This window comes from Pungitius pungitius, chromosome 3 (genome assembly GCF_949316345.1).
Source record: "Pungitius pungitius chromosome 3, fPunPun2.1, whole genome shotgun sequence".
In the NCBI taxonomy this organism is placed as follows: domain Eukaryota; kingdom Metazoa; phylum Chordata; class Actinopteri; order Perciformes; family Gasterosteidae; genus Pungitius; species Pungitius pungitius.
In genome coordinates this window covers 13,952,117-13,974,698 of record NC_084902.1, presented here as the reverse complement: position 1 = coordinate 13,974,698, position 22,582 = coordinate 13,952,117, and the positions used below count along the sequence as shown (strand labels likewise).

Sequence of the window (22,582 nt, the reverse complement as noted above, 5' to 3'; positions counted from 1 at the left end):
ACACAAAATACAGACTTGAACTGCTTGTAGCGTGATGCAGATTTTATTCCAAGAATATTATCTCTAGAAAATCGTAACCACCATTTTGCCATGCCTACTATAATCAGTATAATGCTAAATGGAAATATAGGAAAAGATTAATCCTCTCCAGCTTCCCACTGTATTTTGCATTAGTAAATTAATTAGGTTCGATGCCCTTTTCTGTCTGGCTGCGATGAATTCTTCCAGTGGAGCGGCCTGTCACACATTTTACTTTAATCCTGATTAAACCGGATCTGTTTATTATTTCTTCCCTTGGGTTTAAGCACGACTAAGGAAGCCAAGCTCCGTGGTTTTTCATTGGTCCAAACCCACCAAAATAGCCATCACAGAAACAATTACTGAGACCACTGCCTTGTGATGTGGACAGCATCTAACCACAAAGTAAAATTACAGATTTATTCACTATTATAGCCCTTTGGCTATTTTTTCAGGGTCTCCAGCCAAGATTCTCTCTTGGATGGAGGATGAGCGCAGGACTTAGTGCACTTGTGCGTTGAAAGAAAATACATGAAAAATGTATTTAAAGTGCGGACGCACCTTGAGAGCAGATCAAGTTTTAAAATGCAGAGAGCTAAATCTGAGCTTGAAACTCAAGTTGCACTTCTTATGCTGATCTGAAGTGCTGGTGCAAAATGAGCAACAGACGCTCCTCTTATGCTTTGATGCAATTTATTGATCCACAGTAACAAAACTGATCAGCTAACATAATAAAATGCATGAAGTTGATATTTTTACATTCAGTTTCAATAGATCAGTTTATCTTTCATTGTTCATCAATTCTGTGGAGAGAATATGTTGTATGATTAATATGCCATCGACACGATATTTGACGCCCTATTGACTTGTCCACAGGCAGTTTTTTCATATGCACAGTTTATGAAGATTAAAGAAAACGGAGGATATTGCTAATAAAACGCTTCACGAGAAGACAAGAAATGTATTCTTTGCGTAACACACACACACTGAGAGACAGATTACATCGAGAGTGAGTCTAGGTCAAAACTCGAAACAGCTTTAGAAGTTATCTAAGAAGAGAATTGAATCAAAATAATTTGTTATGTTTACAACTTCACATCGTAGGCCGGACACCTATAAAAAGTCAATTTCCTGCAACCTTTAAACATTATTCATTGCCATTTTTTTCACATGAGTGACATTGAAACACGGAGCCGATAATGCAGAGGATTCCCATGGTTACCCCTGAAGAAGGAAAGCGGAGTGCTTTTGTGACTTAGAAAATAAATAAATGTCAGCTGACTTTCAAGATTGTGTGAGTCCACGTGACTTTGTGTGGCTCGACGCCATCGTGTGTGCATGTCTGTGTGGGGTTGCTTCCTCTGCTCTGCTGTCACAGTAATAACGAGTAGCTGCCCGAGCTGGAACTCGTTCCACTAGGTGATACAGGTCAAATATGTTTCTTTAATAAAAACAAAGATCAGTAGACCTAGAAATAAACAATGGATGCAAGCAAGAAGATGAGTTGCACACAGACTTAAGTTATGTCAACTGTTTATTGACAGATAATATCATTGTTGACACACAGGGCCCCTCTGTCGCCCCATTGTTAATAACCTCTCCATACATTGACGAGGTTTTAAAAACTCGTAAAGCTTTTAATCTGAGGCAGAGTTATGGTTCCAGCAGGAGAGAAGAGCTGAGCTCGTCTCGGGTGTTGATAGACTCAGACAATGCTTTTTTGAAACATATTCAAAGAGAAAAAGTGTTGGGCATTGTCTCCTTTCTATTCCTGACAAAGATGAAAAATACTCCCAGCAAGCGTAACTTCAATATTGTCGTCGAAATTAGTCCTTTGTCCGTCTTCTTTGGCAGTTATTTCAAAATAATTTTAATTTCTGAAAAATCTTTTCAGTGCTTTATCAGATAGCAAGAGATGTTTGGCATTTCAGAGCTCCACTCCACCCGGTTTTAAACCACAGTCATGTTATCTACTTCTACAGCTCACGTATCCAAACTCTTGGACCATTTGTATTCAACTGTGCACCACTGCGCCGTTATGTTACTGATTTACAATTCCCTTTAGCAAAGGATGGTGGCACCAAAGTTCAGCAATAAGCCGCCCTGACTCCTCGGGGCTCCTTGTGGCAGCCGGAGCAGCAGCAGCAGCAGCAGCACCGAGGAGGAGGAGGAGGAGGAGGAAGAGGAGGAGAGGAGCAGGAGTTTGCGATCCGTCCGTCACGTGATCAATAAATGGGATTTGCAGAGGGACGTCTACCGCTGTGCCCCACACTGTTCGCTTTCAGTCAGCGTGCCGCAGCAGCCGACACACACACGCACGCACGCACGCACGCACGTACAGACACACACGCGCGCGCGCACACCTACACACACACACACACACAGTGGACGGTGCGTTCATAACGTCCAAGAGGACTTGCGGGGAAGTTTTACCAGACACAAGTTTGCTAGAAACCGGAGAGAATCGAACAGGAGTTTAGCAAAGGGGGACAACGAGGAGGAATCTGTTCGCTCACTGGCAAAGGAAAGTAGTCCTGAAATGGATGTAACTCTCACTTTGGACTCAGCCGGGGTCTACTGAGAAGAATCTGGAAGTCGCGGGACTTGGCTTGTTTTCACTTGAGCAACAGATGAACGTGAGTATCCAGCACAGCACGTCACAGATCTCCTGACATGCGACGGAGTTGTCCATCAGTGCGGGTCATTACCAAACTTGATTAATGTTTAGCACACGTTGGACTTACTCCTAGGCCCCCTGGGTGTACTAATAGCGTGTCTTTTTAATAGAGGGGCACATCAACTTTTTTTTCCTTCTCTCCAGGTCTTTCATGTCAGACTTCTCTGAAGCGGTAATGGACATTCCTTTTTACGCATTCATTTAAACGTAACGTTAAAAAGTCGATTTAAGAAACAGACTCGATTAATGACCTTCTCTGTTTTAGCAATACATGGCGTGTTACTTTCCAGCTTTCTTCCACAAACCTCTACATGCAAAAACCGCTGATAAAAGTCTGATGCGAGTTGGAGCGTGTTCCTTCATCGGGGGCATCAGCGGTTTAACATGATCGTGGTTGTAAGAAGCACAGAACAAAACAAACCCGGATTCTGCGCGTACAGCAGTATTTTAGCTGCTGGTCAGGTCACACTTTATTAAAATATTCCTCTCAAACAGCTCGACCGTCGGAGTTCTTCTATTGTCCTCCCTTTGTGCCTCCCTCTTCCTCCAGGGGAACACAACGGTAGCCCACAAGTCCGCGCGGTTATTGTGTCGATGGCAATAGGTGTTACTTTCCCTCAATTCATAGATGCGTTTCCTCTGGGTTCCATCACCGCACTTTAGTGGGCACTGTGATGGTTGCCATGGTGCCGCGTCGTAATTATGCAGGCCTTTTTTTGTGTGACTTCATACACTAAAAGGAGCGCAGGCTCCTCCTTTCGCTTTTACTCCCCATCGGTCCTCAGTTTGAGCTGCGCGGCGGAGTTTGGCTTTTTGTTTAATTCGATTTCCACTTTTACGATTGTTAAGATGTTCAGATACAGTGTTGCTGTCAGCTGAATACAACAGAATAAGGCTTACCAGACCACAGTGGATATAAAGTGTATGGGCAACGTTTTTTTTTATTTGTCCACCCTGTTAAGCTCGTTCCTCGACATTCTAGACACATTTCTTAGTTTATGTGATGTAGAGCAGTATTTGAATCTGTGACAATGTAAGACTGCATGGGTGGAGATTACAACGCAAAGATGAAACCAACTCAAATCAGCAGAGATGACAGACAAAACCACCAAAATGTGGACCTCCACAGTATGTTTAACAATCCAAGAACTACGTCATACACCCGTGGTGGAGTGCATGAAGTAATTATTTCACTATTCTTGTCTCTTGCATATGCTGTTGACAAAGCCAGGGGTCCAGATTCCTAAAAAGGAATAAAAAACAATATATGCTGCTCACAGGACAGTTTCTCACTATTTCTGAAGATTGCTTGGCTGCGGCCTTTGCAGTTTTACTAATCTGCTTTGCAGTGTCGTCATCAGTAAAATAAGTCAAGGGAATATCAACCAGACATCTGAGTGTGTCATGCCAGAGGGAGTGAGATCATTAATGACACGACTCTTGTCACCTCAAATTAATAATCTACATCAAAGCAAAATGCAGGAAATGCTGAAATTTAACACATTTAATTAACATATGAGTGAACTTTGACCTTAGTTTTAAGTTATGGTAATGTTCTCCAAACTCTCCTTGCACCTTTGCTACTGTAACTTGATGCACATGTGTTTTTAATGATCCACCCACTGGTACCCCAAATGCAATATAAGATGGTTTCATCTTCAAAGACATAAGGTGTGTGTGTGTGTGTGTTTTTTTTATCTGGAACATCTTACACAAACAGCTGAAGCAACCCATGGTGCTCTTGCTGTGAGAAAAAGATGATCCTTCTTGTCACAGACCCTCAGAAACCTCCAGCCAAGCTTTGCCAAAAGGGATCCAGTGTGTTTTTCCCAATAAGGTATTTTCCTGGCTTTTTTTTCACATGCTGAGGGACTGACATTTCAAAGGCTAATGCAGGACACAGAAACGCTGCACTTGTATGAGGCAAAAGCCTGGCAAACATTCCGGGATTTTTAGTTTGCTCCGTGCTAAGCCTGGTATCCTTGTGTCCAGTCAATCTGCAGTTGTGTCTGTGGTTTCCATTATGGTCGCGTTGAGCCTCGGGCAGCACGGCATGTTCTCGAAACTCAGAAAGTCTCTTTGAGTTAACTGCTATCATGACATGTAATTAGGAGCTAATTTTGAATAGTCTGTCACTATAGTCGTCCCTCTTGGCCTGTTGGTGGTGAAAATGGTTTAGTTGTGTTTATTGATGTTGTGCAGCTGATACAAAGTTTTGCTTTTGGGATATATTTTAAGCAATATTTTCTTTATATCTCTTGAAAACAGATATATTCTAGTTGGATTTGGAAAAGCACAACATTTCACAATTATCACATGAAATTATAGTTTTAGATATTTCCATGGATAAGAATGTCATAATTCAACATTTACAATTTATGTCTCTCAAATGAAATGATATGACGTGTTAAGTTTGATCTATGGTTTTCATTTTCTCAACATCATATTTACATTTAAACGAGAGGTTTGGCATTCTCATCCATAATGTGGGTGTGGGTATTGGCTCAATGAGGCATGTTTTGTTAGATTAATTGTCTGATGTAAGTTTTGCCAAACCAATGGCCTAGTTGTCTTGATATTGAAATCAAAGGAAAGGTAAATAGCACTGCATGTTAAAACTGAAAAGCAAAAAATAATTTAGCAAAGGAATTTTCAGCTATCATAAAATATAAATATCTGACCAATTTGGCCAAACATGATCTAGCCCACGGTGGAGATGTGGAAAAGCAGGCCTGATGTGCCAAAGCATCACTGCTGCCAAGGATTTTGATGCTGATTGTAGTTATGTTAGCAAAGTGCCCAGAAGGATATCGACTGTGTTCAAACAGAGGTTTTTTTCTGCATGTGAATCCTTGAAACCGTGAATTGGGTGGGTTGAGTTGGTTCAGAAGATTCAAACCAAAGTGGGTCAAGGCTATATTTATTAATGTACATTTTGTATTATGCAAACACGTACTGTTTTTAGAAAACAGAAATGATACAATCTTTTAGAGACTTTGCTTCAGGTGCATTGGAATTAATGCCCCACCAGTTGCATGTTCTTAACAAAACTCTGCGGTTTAACTGTGGTTTAACTACGAGCTGAGGGATGCAACCGCTTCCAACCTCAGCAGCTATTTTGATGGCTTTCTTTCCCTGAAGCCCTACTCATGAATAGGTTGTTACCTTTTATATCCTGTCTACTAACTGGCCACTGACTTTCTGAAACTCACAGCAGTGGAGGCCTGGGTGGTTGTGGGGCATTATAATTCATATTTTCAGTGACTGTTATTTCTCTTTAACTTTAAACTGAATCTTTTAAAACGATATCCTCCTTAGCCTGATGTTCTGCAATTAGCCCCTCCGACTGTGTCTGCTATATCCATCAGGCTGCTCTGCGGAAGTCTTACACTGTCGCTCCACCAGTTATTGCATTTGGACCCAGAATTTAGGCCTTGAAAAGTGTTACTTTGTGTTTTAAAGAAAGTTTTGCAAAAGGGCATCCCCAGTGTTGCAGCACAGTAAATCAATTCTGAGACTTTAAACCTCAAGTGTTGTCAAGAATTTCTGGCCGTCATGATGTGCCAAGACCAGCACTCACAAAGCAACCCAAGATATGATACGTAGTGGTGAATATCTATTCTTTTTACAATTATTATAAGCATGGTGAAAGTAATATGTATCAGTAATTGATGGTGCAAATTGAGTGAGTTTTTTTGTATTACTAAAATGTTCTATAATATTGAAATATAAAAATATGTTAACAGCCCTGATTTTCATAAATCTTTCAAGATATTTTTAAAAACTACTAATGCTTGAATGAAAACCAAATTAATAATGTTAAAGACAGCGTCTTCAGTGTTTTGGGCCCCGATTCAAGGAAAACTGAAATTAGCCCTGGGAGCTTGTGTGCTTATGGACAATTTCCAGCAGCCCTCAATTACAATGTTTCAGAGCCAGAAAAAGGGAGCGAGGTAGACTGCATGGAGCCCCTCAACTCCACTGTGCTGCTTTGTCGCTCAAACACACTGTCACCACCGTGGCTGAGATGGATCGACACACACACTGCGTTCATGGACATGTGGGAGGCATGTGTAGTGCACACCAAAAATACACACATGCAGATACTATGTTTTTTGAATGTGCCCTTGGAAATATCATTTAAACCACTGGGGGGAGCCTTGAAGCGCTTTCACTAGACACACAATTTCTCAAAATTAAATCGGTATAACAGGATTCTCTATATATTTCCGTCAAATTAGAGCTAGATTTACTTACTCAAACACATCAAAGTAGTTATGAATTACTTAAGTTTAGATATAACCGCAGACAATTGGAAGCTGCTCTCTTTATTTAATATAAAATAAACGATACTGTGTGCCAGACAAGTGGTGGTTTTGGATTATTCTGCAGATGGTGACAGTCTTGTTCAATATTTTCCACATTGCTCCAAAGTGTCTGTCAGTTTCAGTTACAGATTCACAGCAGGGGTGTGGGTCCATTGCCAGAGTGGGCCTATTGTGTATTCAAGTCATTTTAACAACTAATTACCTTTACATATAAATATCTAAATATTTCCCACCTTTATTTTAACACTTGATTCTTCAATTTAATTCTCAGACATGAAAAATAGATGTTTCGTTTGAAAACTGCTCACTCTATTAGAATATTAAATCCAGGAGAGTGGTATGCTGTGGCTTGTGGCTTTGATGTTTCCTCAGCAAAGGAAACCTTCTTGGTAGGAGGAACAAAGTGTTGACTTTTTGGGTGAATAAATTGGTGTAGAAAATTGTTATGTGCCTTGTGTTTTGCATGTGCTTCCTTACAGTAGGAATATTGCTCAGCTTTTCATCTTTGTGTGTCCCCAGGTTTAAAAAGAAGGAAGCAAAATGAAGACAGCTTCCAAGGGTTTTGCAAAGTCTACAATGGACCCTTCGCACCGCTGCGGTTGGTGGGACAGAAGGATTGTGCTAATGGTGTATGTGGCCTTGGAGCTTGTAACAATTCATCTGCCTGTTGTCCAAGGGACTCTTGAACTGCAGCTAGATGAGGAACAGCCCGCAGGCACAATTGTAGGTGACATTAGTGCGGGACTTCCTCCTGGCACAACAGCATCCTCTTACTTCATCTCAGACCACGAGGGAACCGGTGTGGGGAGTGATTTGGACATAGATGAGAGCACAGGCATTATTAAAACCGCCAAAGTTCTGGACAGGGAACTAAGGGACAGATACAACTTCATTGCAGTCACCATGACAGGTATGACCGTGGAGGTGACCATCAAGGTGAATGACATAAATGACCACGTCCCAACGTTCCCAAGAAAAAGGGCGATTTTTAAAATCCCTGAGCAGACAGCCATCGGCACCAGGTTTCCTCTTGAGCCAGCTGTTGATGCTGATAAGGGCCAGCTTACAACACAGGGTTACGTTATCAAGGATGGAAATGTTGGCCAGGCATTCACCTTGGAGACCCGGAGGGGAAGCAATGAGGTTCTTTACGTGGACTTGGCGGTCAATGCCATTCTGGACCGAGAGAAAAGATCCACGTATACTTTATCTCTGGAGGCCTTTGATGGTGGTTCCCCGAAAAGAACTGATCAAATGACGTTAGATATTACCGTACAAGACATTAATGACAACGCTCCAATTTTCAACCAGAGCCGCTACCACGCCATAATATCAGAGAACCTTCAGCCAGGAAGCAACATCCTGCAGGTGTTTGCTACAGACGTTGATGAAGGGAGCAATGGGATGGTGCTGTATGAAATCAACCGGAGACAAAGTGACCCCGACCGCTACTTTGTCATTGACTCTCGCACAGGCATCATTGCCCTCAACAAGCCGCTGGACTTTGAGATGAGGAGAGTGCACGAGCTGGTGGTGCAGGCGCAGGACAACGCTACCCAGCCGGAGGTGACCAATGCCTTCGTCACCATCCACGTCAGAGACTATAACGACAACCAGCCCACCATGACCATCATCTTTCTCAGTGAAGATGGCTCCCCGAGAGTCTCCGAGGGTGCCCAGCCAGGCCAGTATGTAGCCAGGATCTCAGTCACTGACCCAGACTATGGCGAGTACGCCAATGTCAATGTGTCGCTAGAGGGAGGAGATGGAAAGTTTGCCTTGACCACTAAGGATAGCATCATCTATCTGATGTGTGTTGATCAGATTCTGGACCGGGAGGAGAGAGACAGCTACGGGCTGAGGGTGACGGCAACAGATTCAGGCACTCCTCCTCTCAGGGCAGAGTCCTCCTTTATCATCCAGGTCGTTGATATCAATGACAACCCTCCTAAATTCGACCAGCCAGTGTACAGGCAGGTGATCCCTGAAGTGGTCTTCCCAGGGAGCTTTGTTCTACAAGTGACCGCTAGAGACAAAGACCAGGGGCCTAATGGGGACATTCAATACAGCATCCTAGATGACCGTGGTTCTGACTCCAACTGGTTCAGCATAGACTCCATAACGGGGATTATCACCACTCTCTCCCAACTGGATTATGAAAACAACCCCAATCCCAGTATCACTGTGGTGGCTACAGATGGAGGAAAACCACCCTTGTCCTCCACTGCTGTGGTAAACGTTGTGCTTCAGGATATGAATGACAATGAGCCTGTTTTTGAGAGGAACTTCTACAATGTGACCATCAAGGAGAACACAGCTCCATGGACCTGCATTCTTGAGGTAGGATATTTTCTTGCACATTAATTTGATTAAAAGGTTGTGATTTTATTCATTACCTAAACACTCTCCCACACTTTAATGAGGTAGTGCAATAGTCCGAACTGAGTTCAATTGTGAAGAGCAAAACAAATGGAAAGATAAATGGAGGAAGAATTTGCTGATTCCTTTCATTCCCCCTTAAAGTGTAATTTTAATGGTGAAACTGTTTAAATTGGACTACTTTAGTGAGGATTTACCTGTGGTCGTGTTCCAAAATGATCTTCTCTTTGGCTGTCCTCCCCTTCACCTCTCAAAAGGTTTCCAGGGTAACAGAGGCAGTGTAAAGTCCTCCGTCCGTGCAGGCACAAAGGGGGTTTTCACATACTCACAGGCAGAGACAAATTCAGGGCTTTATCCAAAGAAATAGATGTCACTTCACTCTCAAAAGGCACCTTAATTAGGCTAGTTGAGCGTGAGAAAAAATGGCTATAGACGACAAGATGAATTAAGGTTCAAACAAATTGCAGTGCCCCAAGTGACTGGAGTCCCATGTCATTGAAACACATTGTTTTCTCAAGTTTCTTTTGGCGATCTCATAAAAAAGGCTGCTTTTCAGTTCTCTAAATCATTCAAGCGATTCCTCAAGTCATAAAGTATAGACTTTCATGCAATTCTCAGTGTCTGCAGTAGTATTGCCTGGATCAAGGAGTTGGACACATGGTGCAAGCCTGACAGAGGGCCTAGCAGACAGGATCTTGGCCCAGGATTTGGCGTTGGGGGAGGGAGGGGTGAAGGGAGACGCTGGCCTTACCGCTGCTACTGGCTTGAATGCAGAAATGGAGGCTTTGAGGGCTCCTTGTGGGAGGTCCCTTAATTCTGAATCACAGGAACCACAACAATAAGTCAACCTACTAAAATTGATTATGGAATGGTCGTAAGAACTTTTCAGCTCTCCAAATTATACATTTTTTAACAATTATTCTTTTGTTTTCTATCCAATGTGGGTTGAAGTTCATCTTTGGAAACATGGGAAAACTTTTTTTAACTCGAAATGGACAGAATTCATTCTTTCCTTTGCTCTTCCCACCAAAGGGCACTGTAACCTGCTCTCAAACAACTCCCCTCGCAGTGTCCAACTATGAAGAAGTTCTTTGAAGCCATTGCTTTCGGGTCTCTCCCGGGCTTGCCTGGGTGCTGACGTGTTTGGCGGCCCATGTGAGAACAGACTGCTCTTACTCAGGGGGCCAGCCATACATCCAAACATCTCAGCATGACATCTGATGACTACCTTTTTCACTCTGCAGATGAAAATACCCATTTTCCATGCCCATTCTGTCCAAAAAAACATTACAATATATGTTGTGATCATCGTATCCAAAGTGTAAGGTTTCACGATCCCCCTCCACAGGTTATGAGCACAGCAGTTTGTGATTATTTCTTCATGTCATCTTGCTCCACAGTGCTTTGCCGGTGATATTTTGTCACTTTTTGCACTGGATCACTTTTTTGATGGCTTTAAAATTAGATGTGTGACTTAGGCCTTTTGACGGCAATCAGTCTTGTAATTCAATTATGCAAGATTATACTTGTAATTATGCACAACTTACTCCAAAGCAAATAGGTCATCTTTGAGTGAGGAAATCCAATAAAAAAGAACACTTTGCTCTTTGCTCTCATCTTTTTTATTTATTTACATGGCAAAGTATTTTCTCTAACACCAATTTATATCTTATCTTAGTTTTACACCCTGGATTGCATTCATTTAAGTAGTACTGAACTGTTTTTAAATGTATGAGGTCTTCATAGAATAATAGGAAAGGAAAAATAATGCAAGGTCATTAATGAGATAATTAGGCATACGTACATGCAACTGATTCCTAACAAGGTGGAAGAATAATGATACAAGCCGTCATTTAGGGTAATGAAGCACATCAGCCAGGCTTAATATCTACAAATTCATTAAGTCCAGGTTATTTGGGCTTGGATGGCATTTGCCATTCACTTATGGGGCGCCGTTTGTAAAATGTCGCACGTTCTGAAATCCTGCGCAGTTTTGGTACATTTAGCATTATCATATGGAAACATGATGAATGTACCAAAACTGCGCAGGATTTTAGAACGTGCAACATTTTACAATTGGCGCCCCATATTCACTCACCTAAGTGTTTTTTCAAAAGTAATGAAGCTTTCAATTTGGCAAAAATGTTGCATGGGGAATCATTTTCCTCTCACATCATTGCGGTTTTTGGTTGGTTTGGTGTGTGTTTCTGGTAAGAATTGTCCCTGTCTGTTTTGGGGGGCCGCTTTGGCTCCAGCAGAAAGAGGAGAGGGGGTCTCCAAGCAGCTGAGGGGGAAATGAGCCCTGACAAGCTCTGGCATGAGCTTGCGGAGGTGACACTGGCAGGGGGGGGGCTTCCTCGTATGTCTGTTGGTCGGTCCCTTTCCCAATTCTTATCTGATCTCACTTCATTTCTCATTAGCCGGGTGTGAAGATAGGCTAGACCTAATTTTTAGACCAGCCTCCCCCATGTTCATGACAGAATGGGCCACTTGTCATTGCGGCAACCCCCTTGGCAATATGAGACCAACAGTGATTGCTGCGATTGAAGGAGCAAACATTTTTTTCCATTTTCTTTCTTGAAGCTGTAAAAACAAACTTTTGCATCTATCAGTTCCTTTTCTGCCCAAATTGCTTCCCGTCTCAGTGATGTTTTGGCAACCCGTTGACTAAACACATCACTTCCCTTGTAAAAACATTGGTGATATTGTTAAGGATTGTTATGCTTTGGCTAGGATTTCTTGTGTGCAACAATGCTAAGCCTGCTTGTTTTTAGTTTAGATAACTGCAGACGCAGGGTACCACTCAAACATGTTCATTATTCCCCTGAATTCTTGAAAGGCAGTCTAGTTGAAAGAGATACCTCAGTGAAGTGGCACTGTGAATCGCTTTTGCTTCCCTGCCAACATAAAAGGAAACTCAGTCTATGTCAAAAGGGAACACTCATAATTGCCTTAGAGAGAAACTATGAATGAAATAATCTCTTTCTTTCACACTATATTCACATTTCTTTGTACCGTAGAGACCACCTACTAGTGACCATCACACAGGTGCTAGTAACACTGACACCTTGAGCCATGGTGTCCTTGAGCTCTGATTGAACTGATGAAAAAAGGAAGTGTGGAGTGTAATAGTTTCCCAACCACAAAATGTTCATAATACTTGCTGCAGTACAGACGGCATGAAGCTGGGGTTTGCCGCTTAATTGCACGAGTTGCTTTTGCTTCCTCTTTTGAAAGCCTGATGCGGTACATCTTGCTTATTACAATCTAGGCCTTTATTTTTTTGTATTCACGAATGACATTCCCTCTGGAATAGACCTAGCTGCCATTCCTTTGTGTAAGGAAAATGAAAGATAATTTAAAAAGTAAAATTGTTTTCTAGGGCACTACTCTTTCACAAAAAGTTCTCCTCTCAGTGTCTCAGCAGCACGTCTCAAAACCACATTTTTTAACAGTTCACAACTTCCACCCATGTCAAAGTTCTGAAAACCTTCATGTAAAATCCAACATTTTGGTGACTGAAAGCAACACTTGACTGATCTACTGTCGCTCCACCTTTCTCTGTCTCTAATGGATTTTGCTAGCACGTCAGTGAAATCTTTCTCAGACCAAATGACTAACGATGGTGAAATTGCCAGTTACAGGCCGGTACTTTTTGTAAAAACTATGTCATCAATTCTCACCAGACTCTTTTTTTCTGGGAATGGTTTGTGTTGAACGAAATGTCACTTGATACCAGACTGGCCTGTCTCTCTGTGAGATTTAGCTTTAGGAGGGCTGATTCTACTTTTGGTCTCCCCTATCATTTTATCCTGCTGCTAACTACCATACTGTCGCTGAGGCTCTGCGGTGTAACAGCATTTTCGTGGAACGGTAAAATTGCAGTAGCCAGCTACTTAATGCGTTCGAAAATGCAATACTTCCTTGAACACTGACTCCTGGGCCTTACTTGGGCACTGAAGCGAACATAACCACTGATGTACATCTGGATAGAGCGTGGGTGTCCAGGTCAAAGTTGCTGTGCTTGAGACAGCTGAGCGCATTTAATTGTGCTCAGACGTCCATCACCAAAATCTCTGGTTCTCACAAGCACAGGAGGAGTGCGGTAAAACTTCGAACACAGTAACTGGAAGGAGATACTGAAAACCTAAGCTGTGGATGTTTGAACCCCAAACTGTGAAAGAGAATAGAAGCACCACCGTGGTTCAATTACGGTGTTTGTTTATAGCTTCAGTAATTGTAAATGAAATGTCAGACAGTTACTGGACTTAATATCCATCATTATTTTCTCCCAATGCTGTGAGGTCAAACCAAAAGTTCCAAACCCACAGCCATTAAGTAGAAATGAGAAAAACTGAAAAACCTCACATTTCAGACGTCAGAACCAAAGAACACATTCTGCTTGATAAATATCGTAAAGGGTATATCATTTATCAAAATGTCGTCACTGTAAATGGTCAGAACTGACTGTGAAGAATCTGGCGAGGAAGGAAGATGGGCTCATGTGCTGATCTCCAGGGACAAGACAAGTCATTAGTACCCCAAGCAATTTGTCTGCTGCTCGCGAGGCAGACCTCTCAGCACCACTGCTAAGTTTCTATGAAAGCATGTGAGTGTAGTGAAAGCATCGTGCAAGAGGGAGAAAGAAAACAGTCGAGGGTCTCCAGAGGGACAGTCAGCCTCTGGCAGCTGTGACAAAGCTCAGATTCACAGCTGGATCCAGCTGTTGATCTCTCCTCTGACTCTGAGGGGTTGGATCTCCTTCACTCTTCCTGTCTCTTGGTCTCTGTTTGTCTGCCTTTAGTCTTTCAACTTGTCTGTCCAGACCTCTTATCTTTTTACACTTCCTCTTCCCACACTATTGTGTCCCCTCCGTCATCCAATTACACTTTTTCACTTCCCCCTGATCCCCTCGAGAGTGGTGAGATGTGAATCGGAGCAGGTGAGAGCAGCACATCTGCCTGCCTGGAGACACTCAGGCCTCCCTGGAATGATGCAAACACACTGCCTTGTGGGTCCCAGTCAGACCAGGCCCAGGCTTATCCAATTTAATGAGGCAAGAAAGAAATGGGTGTAAATTACCAACAGAGTCAAGTCACACTGCAGAGGTGTGTGTGTGTGTGTTACTCCACAGTCACGTTGTCACAGTGTTGCGTTCAGGCTCAAGAGGAGCACTTCTGCTCGACCTTTCTAAATAGCGAAAATTATTCACTTTGCCTCCCTCCTCCTTTGAGACAACTGAATGGGAGGAAGGGAGCAGGCTCGCTGAGATGAGGGTTGCCAGGCCTTCTGTTCTCACAGCCCGTGGTCCCTGTGCACATGTGCGAGGCAGTTGGCACTGCGAAACAAGCTGGGCATCAGGAAGCATCTTCTGCTCGCGATATTCATTCTGGTCCAAAGTAAATCTGTGCTAAATCATCCATCCAGTCCCCTGCTGTCCATCAGAAACCACCAGACTGGAAAGCAGACGCTGAATGACGGCTTGCCAGGTTACGAATTTCAGTAACCAGGAAACTGGGTCTCAAACAAACGGAAACAATATCTTTTTTTTAGTGTGATAATGAAGTGCAGGTATTGCGATGGTAGCTAGTCTGCAGCATGTTGGGTTTTACATTCACAAGAGAATTTCCTCTTCTTAGGAAAGCATGCACATGCCCTAAAATATCTTAACCACTCAGCAATTGGTTTGTGTATTCAAAACTTGACTGTAACAGGGAATGCATTCCTTTAGTCTACCAGAAACCTCAGCCCCCTCCCGTGGTCAGATCATCCAAGGTCTTCTCTCGATTAGGTCAATTTTCGTTTATGAAAAGGTCTGCACGGGGCTGTGAAGGAGGCCGAGAAAAATGATTGGTCAAAACCTCAGCTCCCCTTGTAAGAAATAGTTGATGGGGTGTAAGACGTTAAAACAAGCAAAATACCAACAAGGCCAGAGGAAAAGAATCCAAACCATCTTTCTCTGTGGTCAGGAAAATGTGCAACTGACACTGTTAGAAGAGGATGTTTTGCAGATGTTTGTTAATGGTAATAAAGTTATTAAAGTGCTCAGCTCCTGTGTGGACCACATTATTAGTTGGGGCTGAGTGTTGAATATGACCTTGACCTATGACCTATCACCTAAAAAAATAATTGATTTTTATTCCACTTTATTTAGTACACAAGCAGATGTTTTATCAGCATTTCATTTGTGTACCGCTGGACCTTTAACACAAAAACATACTTGTAGTCCTTAAAGTAAAATATTAATACTTTATTATTGGCATTCAGTTTTATAATCAAACCATGGTTGTAATTTATCAAACAAAAAGGCCTTTAAGATAGCGAGAGGGAGTGCGAGACAAACCAAATGGAGAAGGAGGTTTGTGGGGAGAGAGGCTCCACTTTTACAATGCGGTAACCCAGCTTTGTCTGTCTTGGCTTTAGACAAAGAGGCACCCAGGCCCGCTCCAAACCAGGCTACCAGTCTGTGCACACTGGTACTCCATGGTGGTCCACCCTCACACTGCTGGTTGCATATCTTCAAGCCTTTGCCACATCTCGCAGAAACGCTTATTATGAGCGAGAACATCTGTTATGCCTCATCTATTCTAAGCTAAAGCATTCACCCTGCAGATTAGTTGCAATAAGGAGACAACTGCTTAGCTCAACGCTGCCTTCCTCTGAGGGTTAGAGGGTGATTTAAAGACTTAGTGGGGGGGACTAATTACCACAGAGTTGCATAACAAATCAATAAGGCTAATTTGGTCTGGTGCTGCAAAGTTTATGTTGAGAGTGGTGTGCTGCTTCTTTTGACCAGCGTGTTGAAAGGCCAAATCTTTGTTTGGATTGTTGTGTGTAGCCTGGTGCTGTGAGGAGCCCGGGGGGCAACGTGGGGAGCAGTGGGACTGTGCTGTAATTAGGCAGAGCTGGTATGCAGCAGCGAAGGACTCAAGATGTGTGATGTGGTATCAGAAAAGGCAAACAGAAAGCCAGGGACTGGGGTGTGTGTACATGCGGGTCTTGGTGTAGACAGGGTTTTAGTGTGGAAGAAATTCTCTAATCAATGCCGTGAGGAAGCTTCCTCCCAGATGAATTTACAAATGCGTCTTGTGAGGTTGAAAGCATCAAGACAGAGAGTTTTAGTTTCTTTTGATTGAGGAGGTTTATGAAGAACATGCGATGTTGGATGCCAATGTTCAAATCAATGCCCTGCACCGTCTTCCTATTTGAGTATAGTGTTAAGGCTAGACATACAGCCAATATGATCCAGTAGAGGCAGAACCGTATTGAGTTGCAGCGACTTGGGATGAAAAAAGTCTTACAGTTTATATTTTCATGTTTTCGCAGAGACTGGCATGTGAAGACTGTAGAGAGGCTCTCAGGCGAGCCAATCACTCTCATAGGATGCTTGAAAAATGTTGTGGTTAAGTATCCAGAAAAAGCAGGCTTTGTGTACAGCGGCTTTGGCAAAGTCAACTCACCACTCAAATGGATGCCGACAAGTAGCTGGTCAGTAGCTGGGATAATGGAGAAACAAGTTGTGGATGCTTTCAACAAGCTAATTCATCATGGCAACGGCTGAAGGCATCCCCTCATCCGGTTTCAAAAGCCGTCTCCTTTCCAACCTGCCTGTGTCTTTATAGAGGATCCCTGGAAGTGAGGCATAGGGTCTATCAGATTCCCAACCCAAACCCTAAAGCGTCACTTCCGAGTTCCATTTCTATCATGTGCTGTAGAAAACATGTCTCTGCACTCATCAGCCACTTTCACAACCAAGTGACCGTTTTAATCAGCTGTTATCTCAGTGCTGCTCCACTCATAGAAAACTTTGAGAGGATTATTTTTGCCACCATAGCTTTGGATGGGCTTACGACCTTCCACTCAGACGGTGATACTCGCATAATCTCACAGGAGAGGTCTCCGGAGGTGTGCAGACGGAAATAATCTGAAGAGAATCGAGGACTAACCTGCTCCCAATTTTTACTATCAACAATGTATTGCTTACACGACCTGATTATCCCAGACAGCAGATATGGTGATTTATGCTGCAATTTATCTTTGGTATGTGAAGTCACTGCATGTTGGAATAACACTAGCTCATTCAATGAGGCGCCTCGGATTTGGTAGTTTCTCTTTTTAACTCTTGATTCATTCAGGAGAAGTCCACCAATGGCTGTTCGGTTGTATTGTTTCCTCCCTGCTTCCCATTCATAGCGTTCAACTAATCCCACAGACTCATACTGCTGGTCACTGAGCAGCTTTTGGTCAAGGGCACTTAGGTTTTGAAGGAAGGGAAAGTCACACATTTTTACACACATTTTCGCTGTCTCTTGGCACTGCGAATTGTCCCACATCGGCCTGTTGGTCTCCTGACAGATGAGACAATACCGTGAATATAGGATGCAGGCAGTTTCATCAATCATCACAAGTACAAAAGCTTTGATCAAATCTAAATTATGTTTCTGGCTTGAATCTCAGCAAGTTTCAGAAAGTGCCTTTACACCGTCACTATTTCTTTCATCCCTGCCATTTTTTATTTTTTTTAAATCTCAAGCACACTGATTCTATGCTATAATAATAATAAAGTGGTGTCTAGGCCTCATTTCTTCTGGTATTACCGTGGAATCATCGTTGAATCACTATATCACTCAATATGAAAGAAACTGCACACAATATTTCTGCAAATGCAACCTTTCCTAACTTGGGGCGAAGCTTTCTGTGGCCTTGTTTCACTTGCCGTGTGTATTTGTGAATGGAGGGCTTTCTTTGGTAGACTCTTATGAGCTTCTCTCCCTCCTGCAGATCTGTAAATGACTTGTAAACAGGCAGTTTAAGTGTGAAGTCACCCTTTGCCCTGTTACTTCCTCTCTTTATTCATCCCACTAGGAAGCATGCACATAGAAGTATTGTGAATGTTTTTGCTGAAGAGCCGGGGGAAGGGCACCACTGCTGTTATGGCACTGGGCCAAGCTCTGACCCATTGAAGAAAGTTGTATGCGCAGGAAAAATACAAGAAAAACATTTTTCAGGAGAAAAAAAATGTATTCGGACTTGTCTAGTTGGCAATTGACTTTGATAATGTAATTATTATTATTATTAACTTGCAACATTTTGTACTTCCCCTGTGTTTAAGGGACTAAATCAAGAAACTATAAAAGAATTCAAACAAATGCAGACTGTGGAAAACAAAACAGAAAGCAGATGCTGAGGCGCAAAAACAAGATTTACCTCATGCAGTGTGTGTGCAAAAGTGGTGTGCAGACCAAGCTCAAGAAGTGGTTTGTTACTATGGCAATATTGGGAAAGGTATAAACCAGAAACCCCTCTATTCACAGATTCATCTTCATCCTAAGTGGCTGTTGTTTGAGTCTTTGCACGCTAGGACAGTCCCTTAATTTATTGTGAAGAGGTGAACTAACTAAATGAAACTACTACCCAGGTGTGACAAACACAGTGGTGTTTTAAGCTACCACACTGTTAAGAGTAAAGCTGTACTTTTTCCAGAGTTCATTGTTTCCTTTTGGATCGTCCCGCTGTCTCGGCTATCGCACAACATTATCAACACATTCTAGAGGTCTGGGGAACATGTAGCAGGGTCCTAGGATGTTTGCTTGGAGATAAAAACGTCATGATCTCTTGGCTAGAGAAAGTACGTTTATCCTGGTGTGTAAATAAAAAATATAAACGGAGTTATCAGATCAATCTACATCGTATATCAGCTGAGGTTTTCATTTGGAGGGGGATTGAGGGGGCTAGCAAATGGCTGGATGTGTTTATTCAATATGATCGCCCTTCTCAGCCCCCCAAACTTTTGCATGTTGTCAGTGGTTGGGCCCCTGCATCTGTCATGAAGGACAGATATGGGGGAGAGTTTGCAAGGTATTCTCCCTTTTAAACTCCAGCCCTGCTAAAACATCTTTGTGCATGCTTTCTGTCTTGGTGGAGGGACATCCCTTCACCCTGTACCACTCAGCCCCCCTGGGCTTTGATTACAGATCGAGGGTATCCAAATAAAGTGCCAGCATGATAAGATTTATTTTAGCTTTCTTTTTCCACTTTGGAAGGGAAAGAGCTATCAGGCTTAAAAACGCTCTCCCACACAGACTGGAGCTGCCAGACAGTCGGAAACAAACACAAATATGCTATCTCAAATGAGAGTGGGTACAGTGGGCATCAATGCCCACTGTAAAGAAGAGCTTTTGATAGACTGCTGGGAGTCTGTCTGAGTAAAGACGGTGCCTTTTCCAACGATCTTTAAATGATTTGTTTACATTATGATCTATGATTAGGATTGAAAACTTGAGTTTTTAAAAAATACCTCATTTTCACACTAGTTGTCAAAATGTCATTTTGAAAAAATTGTGTTAGGTCTGGTTACTGAAAAAATCCATAACAAGAAAGTGCTATATTTAAAGGGACGCTGCCATCTCCATTAATGCGGCAACCAGATAATCACCTCAAGGAGGTAGATTAGGTCTAATCTTTTTCACAGCCATGAATTTCAGTTATAAAATAAGGATATTTGGAGGGGGCTGAGTTTCCTAGCGGAGCCAGATTGATCCTCTCATGAAGCCTAAGCAATCGCAAAATTAAGTCATATCTTTATGATGCATTAAAAAAGTCAGTAAAATACAAAAGAAAATAGTCAAATAAAAATAAGAGAGAACAATTGTGCAACAGTTTGCGTGCCAGTATGTTTTTAGGGGAGTCTGGAAAGGATAAACAAAGCTGCAGGATTGGGCTTGTGTTTGTGCAGAAGATAAAGGTACATCAGGATGAGGCCAAGGCACACAAGCCGAACAGATTCTTGGCCTGGACGTACAAGAGAAAAATCTTCAATCGCGGCAGATCCGTACCCAGAGACGCGTGGGATTTTAAATAGATCCATGATTTAATTTAACTAAGTCTTCAGTGAGAATGCTTATGATTGAGTTGAAATCATAAAATGTCTGCTGATGGCAATTTCTGACATGGCAAATGCTTACAAACGGAAATCAGGTAACTTTGATGCAAAGCACCCTGCACACAAAACTCAGCAGTCTAAATTGAGTAACGTCTGTGGATGATTACTTGGTGGCCAATTGAGGCTATGGAGGCTCGAGGCTAACTAAGTACGAGTGAGAGTGAACGTTGCATGCCCTTAGCTGTTTTAACTAGGCCTGTCAACTAATTAATTACCCATTTTCAAACTCACTAATTGTGATCAATCTTGATTGTTTTTCTAGTAGTTTAAAGACTACATCTTACACGTAATGAGTAATGACTTTAGAAAGCGTGTATTTTAGACACTATTGTTTAATTTATTCTCAACTCTCCATCATTTGACGACTGGGTTTGAAGTATCAACAATCACCCAACATTCAGCCAGGACGTTTTCCAAACCACTGTCTTTTGGGGACATAGTGGTGGTCCTCTTCAGACCGTGTGCCGCGCAGGGTAGATTTGGGGATTGAAGTAGCCTAGCAGCTAGCTTAACCTGGCAAAAAGCTCGCCCCTTGCTCCCTCCGATCTAACTGACTGCAGCTAGCGGCGGTTCTGTTTCTAGTTAACTGTAAATGCGTTACAATAATTTGTTGCATTAATCTCTGCCACATTAATCACATGGATTAACACATTCATTTTGATAGCCCTCGTTTTAACCAATAATATAATTTGTTATTTTCGAGATCAATAGGGCTGTCTTGAATTAGCAATGATTTATTAAAGAGGCATACATACAAAATAGTACAAATTGCTTGCTTTAGGATCAACCCTAAGTCGGGATGTTGAGATTAAGGGCTATCCCCCTATGGGAGTCCAGTCACTGGTGGTGGCAGAGAATAAGTTGCTCCAATCATTTGTTACGCATGGCTAGTTCTAAACCAACCCGCTGTGCAAAGTCTAAAACTTCTGTGTTATTTGAAAAATGACATACTTTCCAGCTGCAGGGTTGGATTTTCCGGCACAACTTCACCCACTTCCAAGGTGCATGGACTCTGGAGCGGTAAAACTCCAACAACACTAATGAACGTTAGTATCGGTAGTAGAAAGAATACCATTGGATGAACCTGAAGAAGGCCACGAGCCAAATGTGTTTGCAGGAGCATGTATGGCATGTCCCTGTGTAGCAATACAATGTCTGGACATGAAAATGACCTTTTTGAGATTTAGTAAGGTAAGAATTGTTTTTGAATGAGATTTCCTAACAGCCAAACAACTGGTAGCTTTGATGTTACCTCTGCTTTGCTGGCGCAGCTCTACCTTCTGTGAAGTTCATTACTGGTTTACGGTATCTAATAAGCCTCATTATTTTGATCCCAGTGGTACTCACTCCTCTGCTCTCGCTCCAAAGGGGTGAGTGCAGGATTTGGTGTGGTCTCTTCGAGGCTTGGGTGGTATGGTCAAAGGGATTAACGATGTGACGTCAGAGTGCTCTGACTGGAAAGAGTTGCATGATATGGTGGCATAGCGGTGTTCATGCTGGACACTGTAGTTTCCAATCCCTGCTTAAGCCTGGGAATCTTCAGATGTGGGCACAGGGGGGAAACTGGTGGAAATGAACACCGGGGCAATGGTGTACTCTGTGGATGAGGGAGAGGAAATTGCTTGCTCATACAGCACCAAACTAATTCGGGGTTTTCAAATCCTTTTCAGACTCACCAAAGACCTTTTTTATATAACCCACAAACTTTGTTTTCTATTTCTTTGGTCACTAGATGAACAAAAACAAAAAACACAGGGCATTTTCTGAAGCAGAGTGTCAGATTAGATTGATGGATTAACCATTTCCACATATTCATGCTATTCTTAAAAGTAAATTATTCAAATGAATTCAACTGAACCAGGAAAGCTCATAGAATACTTTCTGTGAAACCCCTTTTTTGAGATGCAGAGCTCATTTAGCTATGGTTGTTAGCAGAGTGATGGGTGATGCTGAGGGGAAAGCAGATTGGTTCTATATAAATCAAATAATTCCTTTATCGCTTGCCAAAGACCTTGTGGACCTTCGTCTTCTATTTTGCATCAAGATATATTATACGTTTTCAAACCAAGTCATGTTTGGAAACTTCCTAATATTCGTATCACCCCCATTTCCCCCTCATATTAGTTACAAAACCCGCTGTAGTGAAAGTTTGTTCTAATCTAGAGTTCTGGAAACCTGTCCTTATAGAGCTTTTTTTTTCCGACAAGTTCATCAGTATCCTTCTTGCTGTGTTCTTTT

The 22,582-nt window shown here is 42.4% G+C and overlaps 1 protein-coding gene across 1 annotated transcript in view; it reads left to right on the top strand.

Annotated features, from left to right (window-relative positions):
• Nucleotides 1–2,177: 2,177 nt before the first annotated feature.
• The window catches only part of LOC119216397 (protocadherin-16-like), a 68,631-nt gene continuing 48,226 nt past the window's right edge, over nucleotides 2,178–22,582 (top strand). The window contains exons 1-2 of the mRNA XM_037469197.2: nucleotides 2,178–2,654; nucleotides 7,543–9,363. Of these exons, the coding sequence (XP_037325094.2) occupies nucleotides 7,564–9,363 (1,800 nt within the window). The 5' untranslated portion in view covers nucleotides 2,178–2,654; nucleotides 7,543–7,563. The remainder of the gene's footprint in view (nucleotides 2,655–7,542; nucleotides 9,364–22,582) is intronic.